The sequence below is a fragment of the Microtus ochrogaster genome, unplaced genomic scaffold (assembly GCF_000317375.1).
Source record: "Microtus ochrogaster isolate Prairie Vole_2 unplaced genomic scaffold, MicOch1.0 UNK44, whole genome shotgun sequence".
In the NCBI taxonomy this organism is placed as follows: Eukaryota; Metazoa; Chordata; class Mammalia; order Rodentia; family Cricetidae; genus Microtus; species Microtus ochrogaster.
In genome coordinates this window covers 2,662,231-2,688,787 of record NW_004949142.1, presented here as the reverse complement: position 1 = coordinate 2,688,787, position 26,557 = coordinate 2,662,231, and the positions used below count along the sequence as shown (strand labels likewise).

General features: G+C 51.1%; 2 protein-coding genes across 2 annotated transcripts in view; one reads left to right on the top strand and one right to left on the bottom strand.

The window, feature by feature from the left end:
* Positions 1-372: 372 nt before the first annotated feature.
* On the bottom strand, positions 373-26,530 carry Mpp3 (membrane palmitoylated protein 3). Its single transcript, XM_026777032.1, has 19 exons — positions 26,448-26,530; positions 25,302-25,423; positions 24,936-25,054; positions 24,668-24,745; positions 23,348-23,428; positions 22,963-23,100; positions 20,847-20,928; positions 19,018-19,103; positions 17,867-17,941; positions 14,432-14,628; positions 11,325-11,389; positions 9,828-9,848; positions 9,312-9,353; positions 8,213-8,377; positions 8,036-8,116; positions 6,013-6,106; positions 5,537-5,645; positions 3,058-3,180; positions 373-1,447 (listed from the first exon to the last, which is right to left on the bottom strand). Exons 2-19 carry the CDS (start codon positions 25,324-25,326, stop codon positions 1,271-1,273), a joined length of 1,758 nt encoding a protein of 585 aa, XP_026632833.1. The 5' UTR covers positions 25,327-25,423; positions 26,448-26,530; the 3' UTR covers positions 373-1,270.
* Cd300lg (CD300 molecule like family member g) overlaps positions 26,072-26,557 on the top strand; it is a 31,759-nt gene continuing 31,273 nt past the window's right edge. Inside the window, exon 1 of the mRNA XM_026790185.1 lies at positions 26,072-26,314. Coding sequence (XP_026645986.1) covers positions 26,072-26,314 — 243 coding nt within the window. The remainder of the gene's footprint in view (positions 26,315-26,557) is intronic.

The following is a 26,557-nucleotide window of genomic DNA, read 5'->3' as shown; positions in this document are numbered from 1 at the left end:
CTTGCAGGTAAGCACTTTTATGGATGGACAAACCTCCTGAGCCTTGGACTGTTTTTCAGGTGTATGAACTTGGACACATGATTTAAAGTTTCTAAGTCTCATTTTTTCCCTCAGTTGTAAAATGGGAATGGTAACATTGCTACATCGTCGGCTTGGTGTATTTACAAAGATAATGCGCAAGACGGCTCAGCACAAACTTACATGTGCTGGCGGCTCAGCACAAACTTACATGTGCTGGCGGCTCAGCACAAACTTACATGCGCTGGCGGCTCATCAGAAGTAAAACTCTCGGAGTAGCCATGACCTGTCACAGTCCCTTCAGAAATCACTGCTGCTTAGAGACAACACGACAGAGCCACACTTGGAGTCTACACGCTTTTAGACAGGACTGATTTATTGTGGCTGAGACACAGCTTTGACAGATGGAAGTCTTCTGATTCCCCACAATCTAGCACAACAGGAGCCCCCAAACTGAAAACAGAAAGCCTAGGACCAACGCATGACAGAGAGCAGATATTACAGGACAAATCAAACACAGCAAGGACTCACTTCCAGGGGCACGGGGAGTATTTAGAAAGGGGACAGGCAGCCTGACATTCCTCAAGAGTCCCCAAAGGCACTGCTGCATGGTAGAACCGACTAGTGGGCCATGTGGACTGTTACGTGTGCCTCTGTCTTGCAGGAAAAACATCATGTATACAAACTATGTGGAAAGGCAGGGAACCAATTTCTCTACCACCAGGCAAGCACTACCAAAAAAAAATTTTTTTTAAGTAATATTTCAGTGCTGCAAGACAGGTCATTTGCACAGAAGATCCCCTTGGGGAAAACAACTCCCAACAAAGTTAGACCAGTGAAGTGTCATATTTATAAAGCTGAATCCTCACTGTGAATCACTATATAAATTCACCACCACCACCCCCAAAAGACAGTGGCTACATAGCTTTGGTACAAAGGATCAAGGCCAACTTGCCTACAAGATTTTTAATGGATGACATGTTATTCTATGAACTGCCCCTTTCAACTCAACTCATGAAGGGGTGCAGTGCAGAAAGACAGACAAAAACCCAACATCAAACAAGGCTTCCCACTAATACTGAGTGACGACCGTTTGTGGGAAATCCTGCCGACGTCAAACGAGGCTTCCCACTAATGCTCGGTGATGACAGTCTGTGGGAAATCCTGCCCCTCTCCGTACTTGACAACACACGAGGGAGGCTAGACAATATGGTCTTCAAGGTCCGGCCAGACGGGATGCTATGGGATGAAGTTACCTCACCCAATCGATGGGTACCCAGTAAGTGTCCTTGCTCAGCTTTTCTAGGACCGCTCTGAGCTGGCTGCAGATGCCCTGCAGGTCCTCCCTCACGAGCACAGCGTCAATCAGGTGCCCATAGTGCTGATCAATGAAGGCAGCAGAGGCGGCCATCTCTTGCTGCTGTTCATCCTGCAAGGAAAGGGACGGTATGGGCCCTGGGGGAACACGCCCCCGTCGGAACCTGCATTTATTTATTGTGTCGAGTGGATCGCTGTGTCCTGTAGATAACCTTAACTGTGAGCGTGAGACCAGAGTGTAGTAACAGCGTATTACACAGAAGGAAATCAGTGGGCAGCAGACACAATCACTCTCTCACTCACAAAATATCCCCTGAGGACCTCTGAACTGAGAACCATTGTTTCGGGATACCTTATTATATCTGTGTATAAAAGTCAAGATCATGTTCCTGGCCCCAAATGTTTCCAAAGAGGTGTGAAGCTGGATGTGATGGTACACACCAGCAATCCCAGCACTTGGGAAGCTAAGGCAAGGGGATCATGAGTTCTAATCCAGCCTGGGCTGCAAAGCAAGACCCTGTCTCCAAAAAACAGAGGAGTTCTATTGACTAGTAGCAGAGTACTGATTCTATGTTTTACACTAGGGCTGGGTTAGCAGGATAGCGAAGGGAGGATGACCTAGGAGAGCCTTGGGACAACTCTGCTCAGATACCCCATCTCCTAGGGCACTTCGCTTCTTTCCCAACACCTCGCATTAAGATTTACACAGAAACTCTGCCTTCAGCAGCCTGGTGGGGCTTCATGCAGAGTCCCTAGAAACTGGAATTTCAATCGTGTAGCACAGACAATGAGCCTGGTTTGTGGAGAAAACGGTGGATCTACCTGAGAAAATACAATGTGAACTTTGTTGTTGGCTTCACCGGTGTCTCTTTCTGTCCCTCTGCAGTCCTCTGTTGCCCTCTCTGTTTCTAGGGACCTGTTTTCACAACACTGTATGGAAAGGTGGGATTCTGGCCTCCCCCATGGAGACCTACTTCCAAAATATTCTTTCCCCCTGTCATCAGTTCCTACTTTTCTGCAGCATCAGTGATTTCAGGGATGAGTGATGAAGGCCCAGACATTTTTTTTTAAATGCTGGAAACCTAAGAAAATATTGAGCTCATTTCTTCTTATATCTGCCAAGAGGAAAAAAACCTAGGTTCTCCAGGGAAGTGCTTTGCAAGCCTTTCTTCTCTCTTTCAGGACTATTCGTATACTCAGGAGCCCTCTGCAGTGTCTCCACACAGCCCCTGGACCTTCAGTCCTGCCTCACCCACTGCTGCAAGCAAGCAAGTGCGCGCGCTCGCGCGCACACACACACACACACACACACACACACACACACACGCATGCGCACACACACTCGTAGAACAAAACCAATGAAAACCAAAGTGACAACTTGTGAGCAACGACACCTAAAGCTGACCTCTAACCTCCATATTCACACTTGTGTACATGCACACACACACATCCTGCACAATTACCTGCAGGGGAGGATGTTGGCATGAGGTTGCAGAGGGTGGCGAGTCCAGGCAAAGATGTCCTTCTTAAATTAGAAGGCATGGTCCCCACTCACCCTGAACCCTCTGGCGACATGACCATCTTCTCTTAGTCTTGTAAAAGGGATCTTAACGACAGCCTTATGCAGAAGCATGTCCTCTGTCCCTCTTCCTCGGAGGACCCACAGTCAGCTAGGTGCAGCCACCCTCCTTTGAAAGGAGACATGATCAACTTGAAACTTACAAGCCGAGCTGCTGTGCCCTCAGAGTCTGGAGACACAGGCGGCGTCTTCCTTTTCTCCTGAATTGCAGGTTTTACAAATATAATATAGGGTTTAAACTCAGGGGTCCTCAGGTGTCTTAGTGCCTAAAAAAAATTCCAGAAGACAATACGCTTTTTGCAACACATACATTCTGGAAGCTCAGTCATCCTAGGCTTTCATCCTCAAGGGTCCCTGTGGTCAGTCCTGAGATGATGGACTTCTACTGGGCAGACTAGCCACAGTCTCTGTTCCTTTGACACTGAACTCCCCTGGGCCACCCCATAGCTGAGCCAAGGGTTCAAGGCTCAGCATACATAGGTTTTAGCCTCCACCATCAATCTAACTACACTGTGACTGGGCTGTTCCACGGGCCACCTTCTGATACTCAAAGCAGCAAAGGTGTGCAGAGTAAAGGAAGTGACGATCTATGGAGTCACTGGGAGCAAGTAGAGATTTCTGTTTGCCCACACACAAGGCGTACTGCTAATAGAGTGTATCTTCTGCACAGGGTAAAGGCCTCCATTTGTCCACACCGGAATTAAATTTCTATGCACTATCTGCATACACTCAAAAATCAATAAAACCGTGTTTCAAAAAATATTTCAGAGGCTGGGCATGGTGGTGCACGCCTTTAATCCCAGCACTCGGGAGGCAGAGACAAGAGGATCTCTGAGTTCTAGACCAGCCTGGTCTACAAAGGCAGGATGGTCAGTGCTGTACACAGCTTCTTTGTATACAGAGAAACCCTGTCTTGGAAAAACAAACAAACAAAAAAACCAAAGATCTTGGAGGATCTGGAGCAATAACTCAGCACTTAAAAGTACTGACTGACCTGCTCTTCCAGAGGACCCAGTTTTGATTTCCCAGCACCCACATGGTGCTCACAACTGTCTATACTCCCAGTTCCAAGAGATGCAATGCCCTCACCTGGTCTCCTCAGGCACCACATACATGTAGTGCACAGATACAGCGGCAGGCAAAACACTCACGCACATAAAAATGAGATGAGGATTTAAAACAAATCTTTGACATTTGTATTTTGATAGTTTTAAAAAGGTTTATTTTTATGTGGATGAATGTTTTGCCTGTGTGTGCCTGGTGCCCTTGGAGGCCCAAAGACAGGTTGGAGTCCCTAGGATTGAAGTTACAAGCAGTTTGTGAGCTACCATGTAGTGCCAAGAAGTGAACCTTTGTAAAAGCCAGACACTCACATCTGCATATGAGTGCAAAAGCACACACACTTACACCTGCATGAGTGCAGGTACCCGAAGAGGCCCAAGGAGGTGAAGGATCCCCTGGAGCTAGAATTACAGGCAGCTGTGAGGCACCCAGCGTGAAAGCTGGGAACTGAGCTCTGGCCTCCTGCAAGAGCAGTGTGTGTTCTTAGTGCTGAGCCACCTCTCCAGCCTCTAGACATCAACTACCAACTCACGGTGAGCGCAAATAAGTGAGTCGTTCCCTTCCGGGCAAGCTGCGCTTTTAGAAATATGTTTCAAGGTGACTCCGGTAAAATAAAGCACACATTCTGTACTGTAACATCAAAACTCTGTTCCTGTAGTAGGGGAAAAAATCCTTATGCTGAGTTCAAAGTGAGGGAGTTTTTCTGAAAGACAAGGTTAAGAAGACGTCCAGATGCCTGCGGAGCCTGCAGATGTCCAGCCGCAGGGAGCCGGGACAGGCTCTGAAGGTCTGTGCAGGTCAGGCGTTCCCCAACTCTTCCCTCAGGGCCTCTCCTTCACTACATACACTTGTTCCCATTGCAGAGGCAGGAGACTGGCAAGGAAGGAGAGGAGAATAGCGTGGCCTGTGTATATACACTAACAGTTTTCTGTCCTGTTACAATTGGCCAAGCAGAGACAGGGACTTAAACATATGTGTGTGTGCCTGAGTGTGGCTAACATGCATTTGTGGATGCAATGCCGGCAGAGTCCAGAGAGGGCATCAGATCCCCCTGGAACTGGAGTTGCAGTCACTTGACATGGGATCTAGGAACTGAACTCAGGTCCTGTGGAAGACCAGCGAGCATGAGATACCAAACTATCTCTATATCCCACTCCCACCCCCTTTTCAGACAAGTACAAGTGTGTAGCCCAGGCTTATCTTAAACTCACCATCATCTTGCCTCAGCCTCCCAAGTTCTGGGACTACAGGCGTGTGCCGCCATAGCTATAGCCAATCTACTGCATGATTTGCTCCATGTAAGGGTTACTGTCCTGGATATCTGAGCTACTCAGCGGGTTCCTGGGCTCCCTCAAATTAATCCTGTACTTGACCGTAGCAGGCCATGTTTGGGGCTAAAAAAGATTTCATCCATTTCTCAAGGAGAGGATCAAGCACGCCTAACATCAGTGTTCTGAGCTAAAACGTCCTTAGACTGTTCTAAAGAGTTCTATAGAATGGATAGCCACCCTGGGTTACAGGTTCCATAGACTCGCATGCCCAGATGGACCAGGAACTCACTTCTGGTTCTACATCCACCAAGCAAATTTTGTTTTTGGCCATAACAGCCTGAATGGCCTCCAGGCTGGTCCCATAGAGATTCTCCTTATATTCACCGTGTTCCAGGAACCTAAAACACCATCAAAGGGAAAAGACTTCAGTTTCTGAGCAATCCAAAATTCACACACACACATAGGCATGAAAGAAGAAAGAAAGGAAGGAAGGAGGGAAGGAAGGAGAGAGAGAAAGACAGAGAGAGAAAGAAAGAGAGAGAGAGAGAGAGAGAGAGAGAGAGAAGAAAGAAAGAAAGAAAGAAAGAAAGAAAGAAAGAAAGAAAGAAAGAAAGGCAAAGCAGACTTTGCAATAAGACATCTCTCCCACTTCCTGCTTCCCCCATCCTTCCAGAAGCCCACCCGTGGGGTCAAATACTGATATAAAATCGGATGATCACAGAGACACACGGACCAGAGGGCCCACTGGCTCATGAAGCAACATACTTGTTATGATGCAAGTCAGCCTCGAACGCTTGCTTGGAGACAAAGTGATACTCCACCCCTTCCTTCTCATGGCTCTTTCGGGGTCTGGTGGTGTCTTTTAAAGAAAGAAGAATTGCTGGGCCAAGAAGAGCAGCAAGCCTGCACCCCTGCCCCAGAGCTCATCACTGATCTCTGCAAGAACCAGCCACTTCCATTCATCAAGTGTCCTCAAAGCGCACAAGTCTTTCATCCAGGCCAAAGGAGCGCCCCTCCTTCTACAGACAGGATCTCACAGAACCCAGACTGGCCTCAAATTCACTATGTAGAGAAGGGTGACTGACGTGAGGGGCAACACCGAGCTTTCCTAGAAGACAGGGGAACTGGGAGGACAGTTATTCAGCCTTGAGGATGCCCAGAAGACAGGAGAACTGGGAAGACAGTTACCCAGCCTTGAGGATGCCCAGAAGACAGGGGAACTGGGAAGACAGTTACCCAGCCTTGAGGATGCCCAGAAGACAGTTACCCAGCCTTGAGGATGCCCAGAAGACAGGGGAACTGGGAAGACAGTTCTAGGTGGCATCAGGGCAATCCCCCAAAGAGTTGCTAAGGGCCCCTTCCCACATCACCGTCTTCAGACCTTTATCTGCTGATTCGATGTTAAGCATCTTCAGGAGCCCACGAGCCCCCTCATGATGTGCCCAACCTCCAATGCAGCTCCCTCTACTGCCTCACCGGCCACACTAACGTTCCCAGGCCTTAGCAGAGCTACCTTGGGTCACACCATCAACTCTCTCAGCACAGGCTCCTCCCTCTGTACAGCAAACGCTTCCTTTCTTCTCCGCTCAGAAAACTTCTATTTATACTTCACCATTTAACATAAAAGTCACCACCTCTGGGAAGCCTTGCCTGACTTCACCGTGCTGTGGGTGCCTGGGAACAGGCAGGCCTGAATTCTGAATGTAGGCTTCGCAGGGACAGAAGTGTAAGCGTGAGGGACTCCTGACATCCTGCTTCATCCACCTGAGACTTAAAGGCTGGGGCCTCCCAAAGTCCGCAGAGCTGTGCTTCCAGAGTGGCCTCCACAGACCCACCACCTCCCCTAAGTCTCTTCTACTTCGGACAGTGTTCTAGATGATTCTGACGGCTGTGGGATCGGCTGTTGGACGTGGGCTTGGCTGTTGGCCTTGGGATCAGGAAGAACAATGCGGTCTAAGGAAGTCTCTGTAGTTACCCCTCCCCAAAACATTCTGGAAAAGATCATTCCTGTCCTACAATATTCCTGCCCCATGGTGACCAGACATCCACACTGCATCCCTCCAGGGCCAGGAGGCCAGAGAATGAGGAAAGGCACTTAGAGAAACAGGACATGGGGCAGCATGGGAATGGCCATGTAGCCACACACTTAGCAATGACCTGGGCTCCAAGCCTAGCTCCACCCCCTTCGCCCTGTGTGATGCTAGGCTTATATGTGATACTTAACCTCCCTGAGCCTTGAGGCTTCTCCTCCTTAGCATGGCATTATAGTACCTCTTCTCTAGGGTACTGGTAGGGGGCAGCCTAGTTTCTACATGTAAGGGCTTAGGACCTGGCTCTCATTCTTCTCTCCTCCTCTAGAACCAAGACCCTCACCTACAACCAGGCAACCCACTGCCTTTGGGATTAGAACCACTGACAATACCCAGGAGTGTGCCCAGCCACCTACCCAATTACCATCCAGCTACAGCAATAGCGCCCCCTCTCAGTGGAATGCTTGGCAGTACCTCCACCTCACCAGCTCTGGGCTTCATGGTAGCCAGTGTGCTCTGGACTCACTCCCCTCCCCAGTCAGACACTAGGCAGGTGCTGCTGCAGCTGTCACCCGAGAACGAGACTCTTCCCATCATTCCGAGGTCCCCCCATATGTATATAACATATATGTAACAGGCAATGTCTAGTGGGTGCTCACACCCAAAGTTCCAAAAAGGTCAAGATGAGCATGAAGAATTCAGTCCCTGAAAAGCATTCGTGGGCACACACATGCACGCGCGCACATAAGCCGTCTTACGTGGAACTGCGACACCAAAGTGCTGGGGGTCCTCGGCCACCATTCTTTGCTTCAGCTCATGCAGGTGGGCTCCCAGAGACCCTGGAACAAAGGGAAGGTTGCCTCAGTACCTACAGAACTCCTTCCTCACCAGGCCTGAGGAAGCCAGCCCACCTGGAAATTCAGGATATCACCTACCAATCAGAACCACCAGGCGGGGCCGCTCCCCAGGCTGCTGTTGGTACCTGGCCACCTCCTCATAGGTCAGCAGCTCCTGAGACTCAGCTCCTGCAATCACCTTTGTCTCCTGTGAGCCACCCAGCCGCTCCCTGCAGCCTAGCCGGAAGCTTCTCCGAAGACCAGCTTGAGGAGGGAAAAAGGACAAGGTGGTATTGGTTCTGAGATTCCCCAATAAAGGCCTTCTATAGGGAGCCAAGTATGGAGGTAAGGCTGGGCGCCTGGCTGCCCAGCCTCCTGCGCTGGCCACACAGGTGGCCCCCATACCCAAAGACTGGAGCTCAAGGTCACTGTTTTCCTTGCTGTGTGATTTACCTTGGATTAATAAGTCACTTCATTTCTCTGAGCCTCAATTTCCTTATCTGTAAAATGGGAACTCTGATGTTCAAAGGCAGTGAATGGGTCTAGATTGGATCCCAGACCAGGGGAAATAAAGGACATTATTGGGATAACTGGTGACATTTTAATAACAGCATATAAGACAATAGAATTGTATGCAGAGGAAATGTCCAAGATTTGATCACTATCCTGAAGTCATGTCACAGGATGTCCTGTCCATAGGAAATACACACTGAGGTGCTCGGGCGTACAGGGGCAGGATGCGTACATTAACTCTCACGTGACAGGCGGCAGCAAAAGAAATGAGAAAGGCTCAGAGAGCTAAAAATTCTCAGGTCTGGCGTGGAGTACCCAGGAGTTCTCTGACTAGTTCTGTGAGTCTGAAATCACATCTGAATAAACACTGGGAGACATTTGTCTGTCTTCTATGACCTTTAAGGGGGAAACGCTGGGGAAAACAAAATCCCTTCGCTGTGTGTAGTGGTGAGGCCCACACTGAATAAACTCCAATTACAACAATGAAGATAAAATTAGTGTCAGCGTAGGGCTCTGTGTCTCTCTCCAGCTCTGCAGCTGGGCGGGCCCTGGGCCTGAGTGGGCACCGCCTTCTGCTGACTAATTCTTGGCAATGAGATGAGTGTTCCCCAGGCTCAGCAGCTCCTGTCAGGTTCCTGGGGGAGCCTGGGCCTGGGCTTGGAGAGTTTCCAGGGGAGCAACTCACCCACATAGTGCCCTTTGGGGTACCCTTCACAGTCACAGGTCTCTGGAAACCAAACAGAGAGGGGAGTAAGTCACACTGGATACATCCTCAAGCCCACAGGGACCCAGCCACTAGGTAGTCGGGCAGAGCCCTCTGTGATAGTGATGGGGCAGGGTCTAAAAAGACCTTTGTGGCTTGGGACCAGCTCTTCTGTTTCCAGCCCTTGGTGGGGATTCTGGGCCAGGAAGCCCCCTCCCCATCTTTGTGAGCCCAGATGGAACACAGGAATAAGATGGAAGCCCTCACCCCCTGCCCTGCCTTCCTGTTTTTTCTCTTACCTAGCACTGGGGTCACAGTATCATCCTTTAATGCCAGACACAGGGGGAGGGGGTCCTAAGGCTTTGAAGCCTGTTCCCACCCCGCGCATCTGGGCAAAGGTACCCAGGTGCGGGGAGGAAAACCAGCCCCCTCAGCCCCAGAGAGGCCCCAGAAAAGGGGGCCTCACTCATGTGCACGGGGGACAAACACCAGGCCTACCTTTGTCACAAGGCTGATCATCTGCAGTTTGCATAAAAGACAGATGGGACAGCATTAGTGCAGGGAAGCAGGAAGCCCTGCGGCTGAGAGGCAGCTACAGCCTCGGCAGCCTGAGGAGAACTCCATCTGCCCCATTTCCTTGCTCCAACAGGCCTATGATCTGAACGGTGGTGCGTTATTAAACCCCAGCCCTGCTAATTAGTCTTCTTGTGTGCGGCTCATCAGCAGCCGGGGGAAGTTAGTGTGTGGCCCGGGGAAGTGGCCTCCTGGCCGACCCACTCAGCAGCTTCCCCCCTGCTTGGCATTTCTGAGGTCCCACGGTAGGAAAGGAACCCGGTCCCCGCTTTCCTAGAGTCTAAGGCCTGCTAGGAAAATGTAGGTACCTGAACAGGCCCCCCTCACTCAGTAGGAGCCACCAGCAACAGAAGGTAGATTTGGGGAGAGCCCCGCTTTGTGAGGGATTCTAATCCGAGCCCTTCCCAAAAGACCTCTAAAACCCTCGTGGAACCTTATGACTCTCCAAGCTTCCATTCGGGGAGTGAGGATGCCATCCCACCCACTTCACAGGACCGCTGTGACCAGAGGCAGGGGAGGGGGAATGGTTCCGCAGTAGAGCACCTGCCTTGGGCCCAGGGGTTGGACCTGCCATGACCAAACAATAATACTTCAAAAACACAAGGCAGTAGGCAAGCCTGTTTTCAGGGCAAGGTGCACAGAGAATTTCCAACAAACGCCAGCCAACAAGCTAAAGCTGTCTCAACCACAGAGACGTTCTTAGCATGCTTCTACGGGATGCACTAGACAGCAACTGGTGTCTACTTCAAATTCAGAACTAAAGAGCATCTTCTGTTGGAACCTCCCAACGCTATCACAGAGGTGCAAGGGCACTTAGCAAGGTGTGCAACCTCTTGGCTTCTCTGGGACACACTGTCCTGGACCATGCAGGGTTATTCAATCGGTGGCCCAGGGCTTCACGGAGAGTACATGCATTGAAGAGACACTGAGACAAAATATTATCTAAAAGTTCACACTCGAGAACCACACAATTGAGTTACCAAAAAATAAATAAATAAAGTCACAAAAAAAACCATAATGGTTTAAGCAATTTTACAATTGGGGTACATTCATAGCTAATCTTACAATGCATACGGTCATGCGTGGACACCCAATTCCCATTCCATATCAGCAAATGTTAATGTTCAAGTTCAAAGTGTTCCTTAGGCAGCTGAAGAGAGCTTGGCACTCTCTTCCAAACAGACACCCACAGAGGCTTGCATACCAGCTTGGCATGGTGTTAACATGTCTCCAGGGGTATCCATGGACCCCAATACAGAAGTTCTTCTCTATGATGGCTGTCCTCCCCTCCCGATGCTTCTCCCCACCTTCTCTTTCCTCTGGAGGTCTGCAGGCTCAGACAGGGCCTCTGGTGACCCTCCCTCTAACTCAGTGTCAGTTTCTTCTCCCCCTTCCGCACCCCACCTCCGCCACTCTACTCACAGGGGGGCTTTTTGAAGCTCTGGGGGCTTGGCAGGGTGCCTGTCGTTCTCCGGTAGCTCAGCCGCCTGCAGGGACACGGGTGGACGCCATCAGCTGGGTTAGAGAACTAGCTGAAGGGAACTTTCTAGAAACTTGGGGAAACCAAGGTCTGAATTCCACGGCTGGATAAACCTGGGCACGCCAAGGACCTCCTACTTCACAGGGAGCTCTGGGTAGGGAAGGGGACACTTTCACAGAGCTGACTAGTTTATAATGGGGGGGGGGGGAATGAGTCTCCCAGCCTGTGAAAGGTTTGTCCTTCCCAAGACAGTCACACGAAGGAATGCAAGCTGTTGCCCGGGTCATCACTGCTCGTTATGCTACCTCAGCTGATTCCTGAGGCAGGGAGGTTCTTCTCCACCCCACCCTGCCTCCCCATCCCCAAGGAAAATGGAAACCAGCAGATCTCTCAGGAAGGGCTATGGGTCAGAAGTGACACTGATGTCATGCCCCCCACATACACTACTAGAGGGCATGGCCCTCCCCAGCAGTATCCAAGACAAGTGTCAGGCAGGCCATCACCCAGGTCTCCCTCGTGTCAAACATCCCTGCAGGGCTCTTGCAGCATCTAGATTCCATATTTCAGAGGCAAGAGTCTGGGGAGAATGCTGGTGAAGTGCCTGCCACGCAAGCGGAAGGAACCGAGTTTGAGCCTCAGCATCAACAAAAGAACTGCTGGAGGCTGTGACACACGGTTGTAATACCAGTCCTGGAGGCAGGGACAGGGGATCCCTGAGGCTCGCTGACCATCAAGACTAGTCACATTAGCGGGACAGGTTCAGAGACCCTGTCTCAAAAACTAAGGTGAGAACAACCAAGGAAGACACCTGGTACTAACCTCAGCCTCCACATGCGCACACACAAGGGCACGGGTGCATGCATATACACATGCAAAAAATAAAATAAAAATAATAAAGCAGGTAAGGGCTCTCTCCCACCTCTAAGACAGTAAGACTTGCAAATTTTCTGTGTGCATGATCACTATAGCAACCTGCACCAGAGAAAAACTGCAGCCCGCCTTAGGGGGCAACCACAGGGAAGTCAGACAGTGCTCAGGCACAACCCTTCCTCCGTGAAGCCTTCCCTGCATGCCTGGACAAGAAAGGGTTCGTGCTCCTGGTACAAGATCACAAAGAAAACGTCCCTCACACCAGTCACCCCTACATAAAGTGTGTGTTGGAAGGAGGTCTGGTTTTTCCTCTTCACTGTGAGTTCCTTCAGGGCAGAGCAAGGGTTCACAGCTGAAATTAAGAAGCCTAACACAAGTGTCAGGAATGCTGGCTTGCACTCAAGAGGCTGAAATAGGAAGACTGTCATGAGTTCAAGGCGGGCAAGACCCAGCCTCAAAACAACGCTACTAACACTAACAACAATAGTAACAACAGCAGCAACAATATATGACTAAAAATGACAAGGGGCTGTAGAGATGGCTCAGTGGTTGAGAGCAGTCACTGCTCTTCCAGAGAACCCAGGTTTGACTCCCAGCACCCACATGGCAGCTCACAGCAACCTGTAACTTCAGTTCTCCAGGAGATCCAGTGCCCTCTTCTGATGTCCACATCCCCAGCCACTACATGCACACGGTGCATACAACATACATGCAGGCACACACATACACATTAAATGATTTTTAAAAGATATACAGCACAAGCCAAACCAATCCTAATAAATACAGCTCACGATCAAGTGACCATTCCTCGTGAAATATTACATAAGCATTAAGATGGTATACGAGGAACATGCAAACAGGGAAATGCTAATGTCAAACTCTCAAGTTAAAAAAGGGAAACCCTTGGTGCAACACACACAGAGAAAGCACAGATGGGAGACAAACTGTGCTCTTTGGACGCACAGGACTCTGGGTAATTTTCTCTTCCTAGTCCCCCTTCTGAATGTTCACCAATCCACTCTCTAATAGTTCATGTTATAGGGTATCGTCGGCCCTGTGTGCGTGAGCTCCATGTCAGCAAACTCAACCCACTGCAGCTTGAAAACATTTGGGGAAAACCCCTGAGCCTACACTGGCTGTGTACTTACTCTCTTCCCCTTGTCCCTGCAGAATACAGCGTGCCAGCCTGTCACATGGCCCTTACACGGAATAGCTGCCTTAGTTTCTTTATTGCTGTGATAAGAGGCCATGACCAAGACAACTTAGAGAAAAGTTTAATTTGGGGCTCACAGCTCCAGAGGACTGGAGTTTATGACCATCATGATGGGGACCACGGAGGCAGGCGGGCATGGTGCTGGAACCGTGCTGACGGCCCACAACCCACATGCACAAAGCAGAGGAAACTAGCTGGCAATGACAATGATATGGGCTTTGGAAACCTCACAGCCCCGCCCCAGTGACACACCTTCTCCAACAGGGTCACACCTCCTAATCCTTCCCAGACAGTTCCACCAACAGGAACCAAGCATTCAAACATGAGCCTATGGGGGTCGTTCTTATTTAAACCACTACAGTGTAGCATCCGAAATCATCCAGAGAAGAGTCATGGCACCAAGACAATGTGTGTGGGGAGAAAGGGTCATATGCAAATACAATACAATTTTGGACAGGCCCTTAAGCACCTATTGATTTTGGTATCCAGAGGTTCTAGAAGTATATTCAGAGTATAGTAACGGACAACTGTATGCATTAACTCAGTTCAAATGTTCTAGCTGGTCCTGACGTGAGGCCTGAAGGGAGGCTGAAGCAGAAGGTCTCAAGTTAAGGCTATCCTGAGCTAAAGAATGAGTTCAAGGCCAGCCCGGGAAACTTAATGAGGCCCTGTCTCTAAACAGAAAAGTGAAACAGAAGGCTGGACCTGTAGCTCAAGTAGAGCGTGTGCCTCATCAGTTCCTGGATTTGATTCCCCACAGTGAAAAAGAAAAGCCAATGTCCCTGCATTTATTGAAATCTCCAACAGCCATTTCCACTAGCTATGGGACCAGAACAGACACAGACACAAAGGAAACTGTATTTCCGTCAGCAGGTTCCCCCACGACTGAGGTGACAGAGACTCAGGGGGTTTGGGTTTCAGAGTACCTGGGCCATCAGTCACATGGCAGCAACACCCCAAACCTACCTCTCCTGGAACTGCTTAGACGGGATGAGACCAGCTCGAAGGTTGGTGTCTCCCACTCTCTTGGCCTGCCACCAGGTGGGGTCATCTTGGCTCACCACCTCCAGGACCTGGCTCCGCTGGAAGGGCAGGCCTGCCTCCTGGCAGGGGATGGCACGGTCCTCCCGAGGGTCATAGTGGAAGAGGGCACGCATGAACACCTGTAAGGCAAGGGCTGCAGTGAGGGGACCCGTCTATATAAGGGCACAGGCCACATAATGACAGCAGCCCTTCGTAGTTAAGACGACACAGTAGCCTGTAGTTTAGAAAGCTAGTTAGAAACACCCTGCTTTTGTTCCTTAGGGTTCTTCATCCATTTGCGATATTTAAGTCAAGAAATCCGTAGGTAATAGGAAATCGCCTGGCTGGGGAATGGCTCGGTGGCACAGTGTGCATGTCCAGCACCTAGGAGATGCTGCTTCCATCCCCAGCAGCACCAACACCAAAACCAAACAAACAGGCTCTGAAAACAGGGGCCAATGGGTAAAGGCGCTTCACATGCCAACCTGACAAACTGAGCTCCGGCCCCCAGTTCTCTTCACTGGAGAAAAGCAACCCCTACAAGTTGTTCTCCGGCCTCTGTGTGTGCACTGTGGTATGACACACGCATGCACACACGCGCACACACACATGCACACACCCACACAATCTTACTTAATTAAAATGAAAATGTAAAAAAAAATATATATATAGACAGGTCCCACGTCTGACTTTCTCTTTCTAACCGAAATGTTTCCCTGTGGCCCTGATCCGCCATGCTTAGAGCCTCAGCCACACTAAGTAACAACTAACCCTGGAGACACGAAGCAAACACACACACAATGTGCAACCATTCTTACTTTTACTACGACCTGCTCTTGATGAAGTCAGGAGCCATGCAAGGAAGGACCCAGAGGTCCTCAGAGGAAGGAACCCAGACGTCAGCAAAACCAAATTGGTCGACTCCCAAGTCTGTAACGGGCACCCACAGCTTCGACAGCCCCACCTTGCCTTGTCTGCCATGTATTTGGCCAAGTCTCCTCTCTGGGGAAGGCGGGAAAGGACACAGAGCTGCCTCCCACCTCTTTCTCCCTCGTCGCCCAGTGCTATGAATTTATGGCAAGTACTCCAGTTCTAGACTGCACGGCCCCATTATTACAGCGGCAAAGAGAAAAGAAAGAGATCAGGGTCATCTTCAGACGCGCCTGAGTGAGATTCCTTCATGCGACAAAAACAAAAGATTAAAGTAGACAGCAGTAAGAACCTTCTGGGCCTCTGAGGTAGGGACAGACACCCTCACCCAAATACAGACACCATAGTGCAGGGAGTGGCTGTCCAGACAGAGCAGTAGGTCACAAAGAAAGATTTAAGAAGACAGGGCTAAGGGACAGGGTACCACATTCTTCTCCTGCATCAAGTCCACAGTGTGACCCCACACTGGGGTCAATGTCATTTATGCCCTGGGAGTTAATCCAAGAGCGCTAGGAAGAAACAGCCATGGCAAGGTCCTTCAGTGGCTGCAAAACAAGAGGCCAGGGGGGCACCAGCTGTCCCCAATCACCTGCCCTTCATCAATAGTGTCTTGGCACCTCTGCTGGGCCAGAAGCTGTCCTGAGCCTTCCTTCAAACACTCAGCCCAGAGTGGCAAGGCTGGTTGGCCTGCTCCTTCACCACCTGATAAAAACTCTTACTTTTTTTTCTCCTTTCTGCCTCACGTCCAAGAACTTCAAGTCCAAATTCATCATGAAATCAAATCAATACCCTCTGCCATCCTCAATAATCTCCCACCTGGGCTTCCAAACAGCCTCATTCTGCACCTCCCTGCCTCTGACCTTCACCCATTCCAGGTCCTCCAGGGTAGCGGGTTTTCAACCTGTGGGTCTCAAACCCTGTGGGGATTGTATATCAGAGATTTACATTACAATTCATAACAGTAACAAAATTACAGTTAGGAAGTAGCAACAAAGTAATTTCATGGGGAGGGGGGGTTACCACAAGGTGAGGAACTGTATTAAAGGGGTGCAGCTTTAGGAAGGTTGAGAACCACTTCCCAGAGAGCTTGGGCTGTCCAGAGAGCTTTGAGAAACACCCTTGTGATCAGAGTGCCCTTAACCTCTCACCAAGGCAGGGGAGAGAGCTCAGCAGGTAAACGCACTTGCTGCCAAACCTGATGACCTGAGTTCAAGCCCCCAAACCCACATTGTAAAAGGAGCAAACTGACCCCTGCTAGTTCTCATTTGATTTCCGTGCTAAGAGGCACTGGCCCCACAGACCCGAGAAGTAGGCCTTCTTCCCACGGTGGGGCTGTCTCCTGGGCTCTGGACTGTGCTCCCACCCCCAGGGTTGTACCACTGTAGTACACGCCGGCTGACTTCAGGGTACACCTGCACCCCTTTGCCTGAGGACTTACATCCTGCGGTTGCTGAGTTTGCTCCTCTCTAATCTAACAGTCAGCAGCTACAAAGAACAAAGCCCCAGTGCCTGCTGGGAGTTATGTACACATCTCCCCAGTTCTTGGCTGGGGAGAACAGCAACGTGTTCTGATCCCCAAAGCCCTTTGGGATTAAGCTTCAGGCACCCTCAGTGGGTGGTGACTTCTGGGTAGCAAATTCTCCAGCAAATTCTCCTGCCCTTCCCCTCAGCTCCCTACCTATATAGTCTGGATCACTTCCCACCAAATAAACTGTGTGCCTTCAAACCCTTCAGCCAGGGTCTGCTTACAGGAGCACCCAAACTAGGCAGGAATTGTGCCAGGCCCTTCACAGCTGAACCCATAACCCCAGCGATGCTCCTCCCACCTGCCCCCTTAAGCCCTCCCACACTGCGATGCTCCTCCCACCTGCCCCCTTAAGCCCTCCCACCTGCCCTTTCTCTCAGACTCCTCCAGGCCTTTGTCTTACAGATGCCTTGATCTGACCCTTCTCTCTGAAATTCTAACCATCTTTACCTCTCTCCAACCCCAGCATCCAACCCGAAATGCCTCCTGAGATGTCTCTCGCTTTACAGACTCTTCCAGAACCACTTGCCACACAGCAGTGAACCATTTGTTCGACAATCCCCCTTCCACAGTAAAAACCCTCCAACAGAGAGCCCGGCAGAGAGGTCAGGACCAAAGGTAGGCCCCGCGAACAACCAAGCTAATAGCAGCAACTTCACTGATCCGGGATCCAGTTCCTAAGCACCTTCTCTCTGTGGCCCAGATTTTCTACTCAATTACTGTAAGCTTGTCTTTTGTTAGCACACCACGCAAAATCCTGTTTCCAAACAGCAGGGTGCAATGAGTCACCTAGGACTGTTAGAGTCCTTGGCTGGAGAGGGTTACTGGGGCCAGATGCACAAGCTGTTCAGACTGCGGCGACCAAGGTTCAGACACCCACCCTGCCTCAGCAGAGCAAGCCCCAGGGAGCCCACCTCCCATACCTTGCTCTCTTTGAAGCAGTCTTCCTCCTGGGTTGCAGGGATGATCTTGAGGGTGATGGATCCCTGGGACTGGGCCTGAAGGGAGAGGGAACAGTGGTGGATGGCTTTCTAGACCCGATGCTCAGTGAGTTCCGGTCCCACTTCCTAGGTGGGGGTTCCGAATGAAAGGCAGACTGATGGCTTCCATTCCTCTGCCCGGGTGGGATTTGCTATTAAGAATCAAGTGTCTGCCTAGGCAGTTAATGTGGACCGCCCGGGATAGAGCACGTAAGGAAACGAAAACGCTCCCTTTACATGGGACACAGAGACTGGAGATTTTCATTAGAACTCAAGATCCCCAAAGCACCAGATCTCGGGGGTCCCATGACCTCCCCTTCTTGCATTATTTTAAATTCTATTTATTTTTTATGTATTAAGAGTGTTTTATCTACATGTATGTCTATATACCATTTGTATGTCCAGTGCCTGTGGAGGCCAGAAGAGGGCATCAGATCCCCTGGCACTGGGTTTATAGCTGGTTGTCAGCCACCATTTGGGTGTTGGGAATTGATCCTGGGTCCTCTGGAAGAGCAGTCAGTGCTCTTAACCACTAAGCCATCTCTCCAGCCTCTCGTGGGCTATTTTAATAACCCACTTCAGTCAAATTACTCTAGGTCCTGCCTGATTAGTACTTCCTTCCTTGGTCCCACTCCTCCGCAGGGCTCCCATCTTCGGCCATCCCCACCTTTCTAGGCGGTTCCCTTCCCTTCAGAGGCCTGCACCCCAGTGTCAGAATCCAGGAGGAAGAACAGGAGAGCCCCGAATTTTCTCACTGTTATAAAGCACTTGATACCTTTCTTCCATGCTAATAATAACCAGGCACTAGCTGAAAAACCCTCTCTGTCCCCATGTTAGTGCAAAGGAGGCTGGAAGTCAGTTAGACTGGGATCAACCCGAGACTTGAAAGGTCCTCAGACAACAGAGCTGGGGTGAAGAGGAAGACTATGCCAAAGAGTAGAGCTGAGAGGAAGGCAGGTGAACTGGAAACCATTCCATCTGCCCCATCCTCACACAAACAGGGAAGCAGAGGCAGGGGATGCCCTGGCTGAGAAGCCCCCATGCTGGGTCTCTGAAGATCCCCCCCCTACGCCCTGCAGCCATGCTACACGGACCAGAATCTGACTGATCTCGTCTGGACGCTTGTGCAGGACAGCGATCCCGTTCACCTCCCGGAGCTCGTCACCGACATGCACCAGACCTAGGAGACACAGGGATCTAGGTTGGCTCAGCACTAAAACAGTGGCCCTGATGCTGGGCTTCATGTCTCTGGGCACTAGCGAAGTCACTGCAGGGCAGATTCAGGTCTAAAGCTGGAGAAGAGAGACACGTGCTCAGTATCAAATTCAAACCCTCCTCTGGGGAGGTGTCCGAGTACAAGGTACATTTGAGAGCCAGGCACATACAACAGCCCTACAAAGCCACACTGCTAAGAACTAACAGAGCTACCAAGCACGCATAGGCACTTCAGCACAGAAAGCTGTATTTAGGGGGTAGTGGCACACACCCTTAATCCCGGCACTTGGGACACAGAGGCAGGAGGATCTCTATGGGTCTGAGGCCAGCCTGGTCTACAAAACAAGTTCCAGGACAGCCAGGGCTACACACAGAGAAATGCTGTCAAAAGAAAGAAAGGGAGGGAGGAAGGGAGGGAGGGAGGGAGGGAGGGAGGGAAAGAGGAAGAGGAGGAGGAGGAGGAGGAAGGGAGGAAGGAAGGAAGAAAGAAAAAAGAAAGGAAGGAAGAAAGCTGTATTTCTTCTGCCAAAGCTCTGCTTAGATACAGAGACAGAGAGAGTGTGTGTGTTTAAGTATAAGGTGTGGATACCTGTGCACACGTGCATGTAGAGTTCAGAGGACATCGTTATCTTCCCTCAGGCACCAGAACTTATCTATGTATGTATTTATCTACTTACCCCACCTATCATTCATCTGTGTATCTATTTATATAGCTATGTAAGTATGTATGTATATATCCATCTACCTACCTATCTACCTATCCATCTATCTTAAGATGCAGGTGGCCTAGGCTGACTTCAAACTCACTGTAGCAGAGAGCTACCTTGAACTTCCGATCCTTCTACCTCCACTTACTGCATGCTGGGATTACACATGTGCACCACCATGCCTGGTTTTATGCAGATGGAACCCACGGCTCCATGCTTTCTGGACAAGCCTACTACCAACTTAGCTCTTCATTCGACCTAGCTTCATTTACTTATTTATTTACTTTAACGGGCTTTTTTTTTTTATGTAGCCCAGGCTGGTCTTAATCTCTTGTATGCAAGGAATCGTCCCTTCTGAAGCAGCTGAGGTTACAGGTACAAGCGCCACCACCCACAGCACGTAGCCACCATTTTAATGAAACTCTCCTGACATGTAATTTAGCCTCTCTGTGGCTCTGAGTGGGCATTGGGCCAGCAGCAGCCACTGCCACCATTAGGAGTACAGATTTCTAAATCAGGACCTCTGTGTTACCAATATGCTCAGGGGGCTGTGCTTGCTTCACCAGTTTTCCAGACATGGAAGGTAACATCCCCCTACGGCGAGATTTCCCATGCACTGATGACTGTCAACCTGTTTACCACCCAAACTAATCTGGGTCACAAACACATTCCCGTCCATTGCGGTGTCACAGGTGGTGAGGTTACTCTAGGTGATGAGGACCATCCCCACCCCAGCAAAAAAAAATCTCCAACTAAGTCCATCTCCAAACTTCAGTGTTTTAATCTCTGCCTATACCAAATGCCCAAGCCCTTTCCTGATCACCCGTGAGAACTCCAAGCCTCTTAGGCTTCAGTTAAATCCCTATTGACCTTGGGACCTTGAGAATTCCATCCACATCCCCAAAGCGAAACACGCCCCACAGAGGTTACCCTAGAGGTGGAGATGGAGAGCTACCACCTCAGCCAGGCTGGCATCTCCTCACTCCACAAGGTCCACTCACCGCTCCGATCTGCCGCGCCCCCTCGCATGATCCTGGCCACCACGACGGCCCCCGAGTGCTCGTCTCTCCGGATAGTGGCACCCTGGATGAGAGACAAGAACAAGCAGGCTCCAGCAAGGCAACCTCAGCTGGCACTGCTTCCTTCATTCCTCCTCCTGGTAGGCCAGGAAAGTGGATCGGTGGGGACCTTCCCAAGGCTGCAAACACCACGAGACTAGGAGAAAAGAATGAGGAAAACTCCACACTTTGCAGCTTACAAAGCACAGTGATGACGGCACACAAGCCTGCGGTCCAAGCACTCCCAAGGTGGAGCACGAAGAATAAAGAGTTCAAGGTCATCCTCAGCTACACAATGAGTTTGAAGCCAGCCTGAGCTATTTGAGACTCTACCTCAAAAAGAACAATAATTAAATCGAGCCAGTAAGATGGTTCAGCTAGTAAAGGTTATCTCCCACCATGCCTGTCTCATCGCCAGGGCCCACATAGCAGAAAGAGAACCAACTCCTACAAGTTGCCCTCTCATCTCTATACTTGTGCTGTGACGCACGCGCACGAGCACACACACACACACACACACACACACACACACAAAACAAATGCAATTTAAACTGTTATATAAATAAATAAGACACAAAGGACTGGGTATTAGGGAAGCTAAGAATCTTCAAAGTCACCCTCGTAGAAAGGGGAGCCTTTGATGATGCCAACACCAGTGTTCTCTCTGCCTCATCACAGCCCTTGTCACTCGCAAAGACATTTAATAACGAGGACAACATGTGCTAGCAAATTCCCAACCTGCCTCAAGCCAATCCCGGTGTTCCTGGGCCTTCTGCTGTTGCCAACAGGAACCAATTATGCCCCTGCCAGAGCATCAGGACCAGGATTTAGCCCAAGAAACACAAAGAGATGATTTCTGGGATAAAAAAAGGCACTAATGAGCTCCTAATTTCCTATACCAGGTAAGGAGGCCCATGTCAGCACAGAGATGGGGTGTGCAGAAGCTGAGCCCAGAGAGCCAGCTCAGCCATTAACTAGAAATCATGTGGCCTCAGCCAAGAAGTCCCTGCGTTCTCTGAGCCTGCTTCCTCTAGGATGGGGGAGAGCATTTAACTCGGAGGGTTGTGGAGGGGATCCCATAAGGAAACGCATGAAACAGGTAAACAGTAAGTGTCCAATAAATGTCCGCCATGTGTTACTGACTTTCCACGCAAACACTGCACATTTGTTACCACAGCATTCGTATCGTCATGAGAAGCACAGACAATGAATTCTGCTGACTACAGAGCTGTCCATTACACCTCCCAAGGCCATTGTTCCCTGACCTGCAAAGTCCCCACCACTGCACTGCACATTGTCCTCACTGAACCACCTCCACCCCCAGCTCTGAGAGAGCACAGGAAGGATCCCGGGAGGAAGCAGAGGCAACGGGGACATCTTCATCTGCTGGGAGACATGGCTCGCCCGTCAGAGGTCAGCTGGGGAAAACTGGAACCAGATAATGCCAGTTCTGGGGTTCTCTGAGGCAAGTACTAAGCTCCTCCCATCTGATAAACAAACTCGATTCTTTGCCCAGTTCATCGCTGCTGAAAGCAGGGGCAAAAACAGCATTATCTGTCAGCCTCCAGGAGAGTGTGGCTGTGCCCACACTACCTGGGTATACAAAGCTGGGTCAGCAAACTGTCTAGATAGGACGGAGCACACATATCTAGGGCTTCGAGGGGAGGCCGGGGTTTCGCTGTCATTACTCAACTTCTCATGACAAATGAGTAAGCATGACCTTGCTTTAAAAAAAAAAAAACCAGACAGCAAAATTAAGCTGTAGGCTACATTTGGACCTTGGACTGAGTCTGTGAACTCCTATTTCTCAGCAAAGCGATCACGGTCACCCTACACAGCCCTGCAGGGTGAGCACCGCACAAAACGGCTTAGCCAAAATTGAGAGGCACTGCACCCACTCAGGACAAGGAATGTCCTGCACACAAAGATGCTGCAGAGGAGAGCAGTCACCCTGGCAAAGAGGATGCCATTCACTGTGAATTCCAGACGGTGCCTTCCTGGCTGTCTAGGCCGGGGTGAGCTGCAGAGGAATGGGGTTGGGGGGGGGGGCTGTACATACCAGGGGCTCCTTGTTTTTCACCAAGCGAACAATCTTCACCGACTCCTCCTCGAATTCCTCGTCAATATTATCGGGCAGAGGGGGCAGAACAGGATCAAAGTTCTTCTGGGCAACGGTGTCGTGTACCATGAGCACAGCCTGCCAGGAAAGCCAGGCAAAAGGGCTGGCACTACGCCCTCACAGGGTTAGGAGGGGTCCTGACTGGGCAGGGATGGAAAGGGGGCTCAGATCTTCTGCCCAAGAAACGTCTCCTACCTCAGGACACCACTTAGGATCACCTCACAGAGAAGCCTCCCCCTCTCCATCTCAGGACCCAGCAGTCCCTCCACCCCCGTGTCCCAGGGGACCCATCTGCGTGGGTGTGCAGGGACTGCAGCATGACTACCCTGAGATGCGGGGTGGACAGCAGCTGCAGCAGCTCCTTCTCGTCACTGTGCACCGAGGCGGCCTGCAACTCCTCCATCACCTGTAAGAGAAGGAGACAGGAGTCTGGGATGCCCCGGTGGGAGTCTGCTGGAATCCCTGGGGGGGAAAGCCCTCTTTCCTGGGCCTCAGTCACGAGGATCCCCTCAGAAATGACTGCGGCACCCAGAAACACGTCAGATCTGCCACTCTAGGACGGGTGGAGGATGTGGGGGCATCATGGGCTGAGCGTAAACCTGCTAGCCGCTGTTGCTTCCTGTGGGTATTCTCAACAAACCAGACACCATGAGCACTTGAATTTTGCTCTTTACGGATGAGAATCTTGAGGCCCGGAGAGATTACAAGTCTTGCCCAGGATCACAGAGCTCATCACCAGGATTTAAACCCAGCCTCATTCAGCCGGACAGTCTGTGCCCTTGATACTAGGCTATCCCAAGGACAAGAAAGCTGGGGCCGAGAGGCCAGGTGACTTGTGTAAGGTCACACAGTGGCAAAGTTGGCAATACAGAGCCCGGGATGTAACCCACTCCAAATGATCACACTGTGTCTGTCAGACTACAAGGTCCCCCACAGGGCTATCTTCTGTCCTGAGGCTCTCTGGGAAACAGGACAGCTAACCAGTTGGATATGAGGTGATCTATGTAGGAGTCAGTTTGCATTAACAACCTGCATAGCTAAACTGAAAACCACAAGAACTAAGGTCCCTGAGTCAAGATGCCACAGCTAGTCAGCAGAGACACACACAGTAAGTCCCTTGAATTCAAGACTTCATGGCAGCCTCCCAAAGCCCAGACACGAGACACTCTCTGACCTACTAATATCACCAGGAACAGGTGGGGAGGTACTGATAGGATCCAAGGCTCTCATTTTACAGCTGAGGGAACAGGCTTGCTCCAGAACACACGGTCAGCAGGAATAGGCATGTCTCCTGGCTCAGGCTAAGGCTAAGAAGGCCCTCCTTGATGCCAGAAGGTTCAGGGAGGACTAGAGCTACAGCTCAGCCATACAAAACTTGCTTAGCATGTACAAAGATCTAGGTTTGTCCCCCAGGAACACACGTACACACACACACACACACACACACACACACACACACACACGGGAGGGGGCGAGATAAAGGAGGTAGAGAAGGGGGAAAAGAAAGTGACCCCTCCCTCTTCATCCTCAGGCTCCCAGCCTCTGATGTCTCCAGCTAAGCAGTGATTACAAGGCGAGCAAGAACATTTTCTGGGTCTGGAGTGTTGCCTCACCTTAAACCAAAATATGAAAGTCTGGGACTTACATCCTCCGCGAGGGCCATGGCACTGTGCAGGACAGGGGTCGGGCTCTGCCTCTCATAATAGCGGAGTTTCTCGTGAATCTGCAAAGATACACAACGCACCCAGGGGGTGACACCTAGGGCCACAAACCGGGTCCTCTCCATAGCAGTGTATACGGAAAGCCATGCCTAGTGAGTTCAAAACCTTCACAGTGCAGGGAAATGGCTGGAGCGACCCAGGGAAGAGCCTCCCTTGGCCGGGGAAGGGAAAGGAGGCCGAGCAGGCTCTCACCTTCATCAGATAGCTGAGGCTCTTCTCACTGAAGACGTCCCTCAAGAAGCCCATCTCCTCCCTGTGGTTGGAGTCAGGCCTGAGCTGAGAGGTCAGAAGTGCCAGGGTCTCATGCAAACCTGAGGAAGAGGCGAGGAAAACAAAGTCCACAGTGGGACTTCCTGTCCTTGAGAGCTCTCTCAACAACACCCTCATCCTGCCTTGACATCAGCCTTCTCCCTGCAGGCTCAGATCTGCAGGGTAGGCAGGCAGCAGCTTCCAGAGGTGACGCCACAGGACTGGTCCCGCTTTTTTGTGTATTGTTCCTTCTCATTTCCCCCAGTCCTGCGAGGCCTGGCACAAGCAGCCAAGGTGGAAGACACTCACCCGAGTCTTCGGACAGTACTGGCATGCCTGTGCCTGGCAGGTCCCCAACTGTCCCTGCAGTTTGTGGGGTGGGGTAGGAGTCACTCAGCAATGAACACACATCACCTGAATCTGCTTATGACCTGTGTGAGGACAGAAGAAACGAGAAGAAAACGGTCACTTTGGGGGGGGGACAGAGAGCAAGGTTTGTTGGGTGCCCCCAATATGCCAAACATTATATTTTCTGAATATGCATAAAACCTTGAAGATGAACACCAATGCTTCCCATTTTACAGAAGAAGAAACAGAGGCTGGGGGGTCCTTAAGTAACTTTTGATCCAGAATAGGTACTCAGATCCCTTCTTCCAGGCTGACCTTGGTAGTGCCGAGAGCCCCTGCCTGCCTTGTGCAGGATGTTATTGCCCACAGCTCTGCCCTCTCTATTGCTACCTTCAAAGAGTGTTTGCTCAAGTCCCCTGCAGCAACATCTTTTCAATAAGTACCTGGTTAAGGCCTTCAAGAACCCCCATTCCCCAACCCTCCTCCAGCCCCCAATCCAAAGGGGCCGCCAGTATGAAGGCAGAGAGGAAATGAAGTAGGGAGAGTGGAGTTTCCGCTGTACCGGAAGCAAGTACCCTCTCTCAAGAGACCCACTCCCCAGGTGCTCTGCAGCACGTGGACCTCAAAAAAGTCCTCCTTCAGAGAGGGACAAGGACTCATGATTCATTCATTCGACAGACGTAGAGCCAGCACGCTGCGCAGAGAACCAGTCAACATAGAAGGCCAGAAGAATGGTACCCAGTCCCCGGCCCCCGCCCCCACGCCGGGCGCATCCCTCGGCGGCCTCCAGCTGCGCCCCCGACCCCCCTCCAGACTCCAGAAGCTTTCGGAAAGAATCTGGGGGACAAACCGCGAGTGCGTCTAGCCTGAAGAAGAGAAACCCCACGGGGAACTGGGAGGGTGGTATCAAGGGATGCGGAGCGGCGCGGGAAGAAGCCGGACGCACGGGATGCGCGAGCGCCGAGCAGCGAAGGGTACCGCGGGCCGGGAACTGAGCCCCCCGCTGGGGAGGGTGGGCCGCAAGGCTGTCGCGCACACGAGGGGCGGGTCCCCGGGCCACCTCCCGCTGCGCACCCGGTCCCTTGTGTGCCTAGCGCCGCTTCTTACCTCGCCGCGCCGGGATCTATGATCTGTGACCCGGAGTCGCGCGGGAGCCGCCAGCCTCGGCCGCCGCTGGCTCCGCCTCCGCCGGCCCCTCCCTGCCGCGGCGCGCGGGG

Bases quoted from the DNA above. Each gene is read 5' to 3' on its own strand.
- Mpp3 (XM_026777032.1), bottom strand. From the start codon at position 25,326: ATGCCAGTACTGTCCGAAGACTCGG. The intron at 23,429-24,667 runs GTAAGTCCCAGA...CTTCTCTTACAG, and splicing joins CCATGGCCCTCGCGGAGGAT to GTGATGGAGGAGTTGCAGGC. The intron at 14,629-17,866 runs GTATGGGAGGTG...CTTGCCTTACAG, and splicing joins ACTGCTTCAAAGAGAGCAAG to GTGTTCATGCGTGCCCTCTT.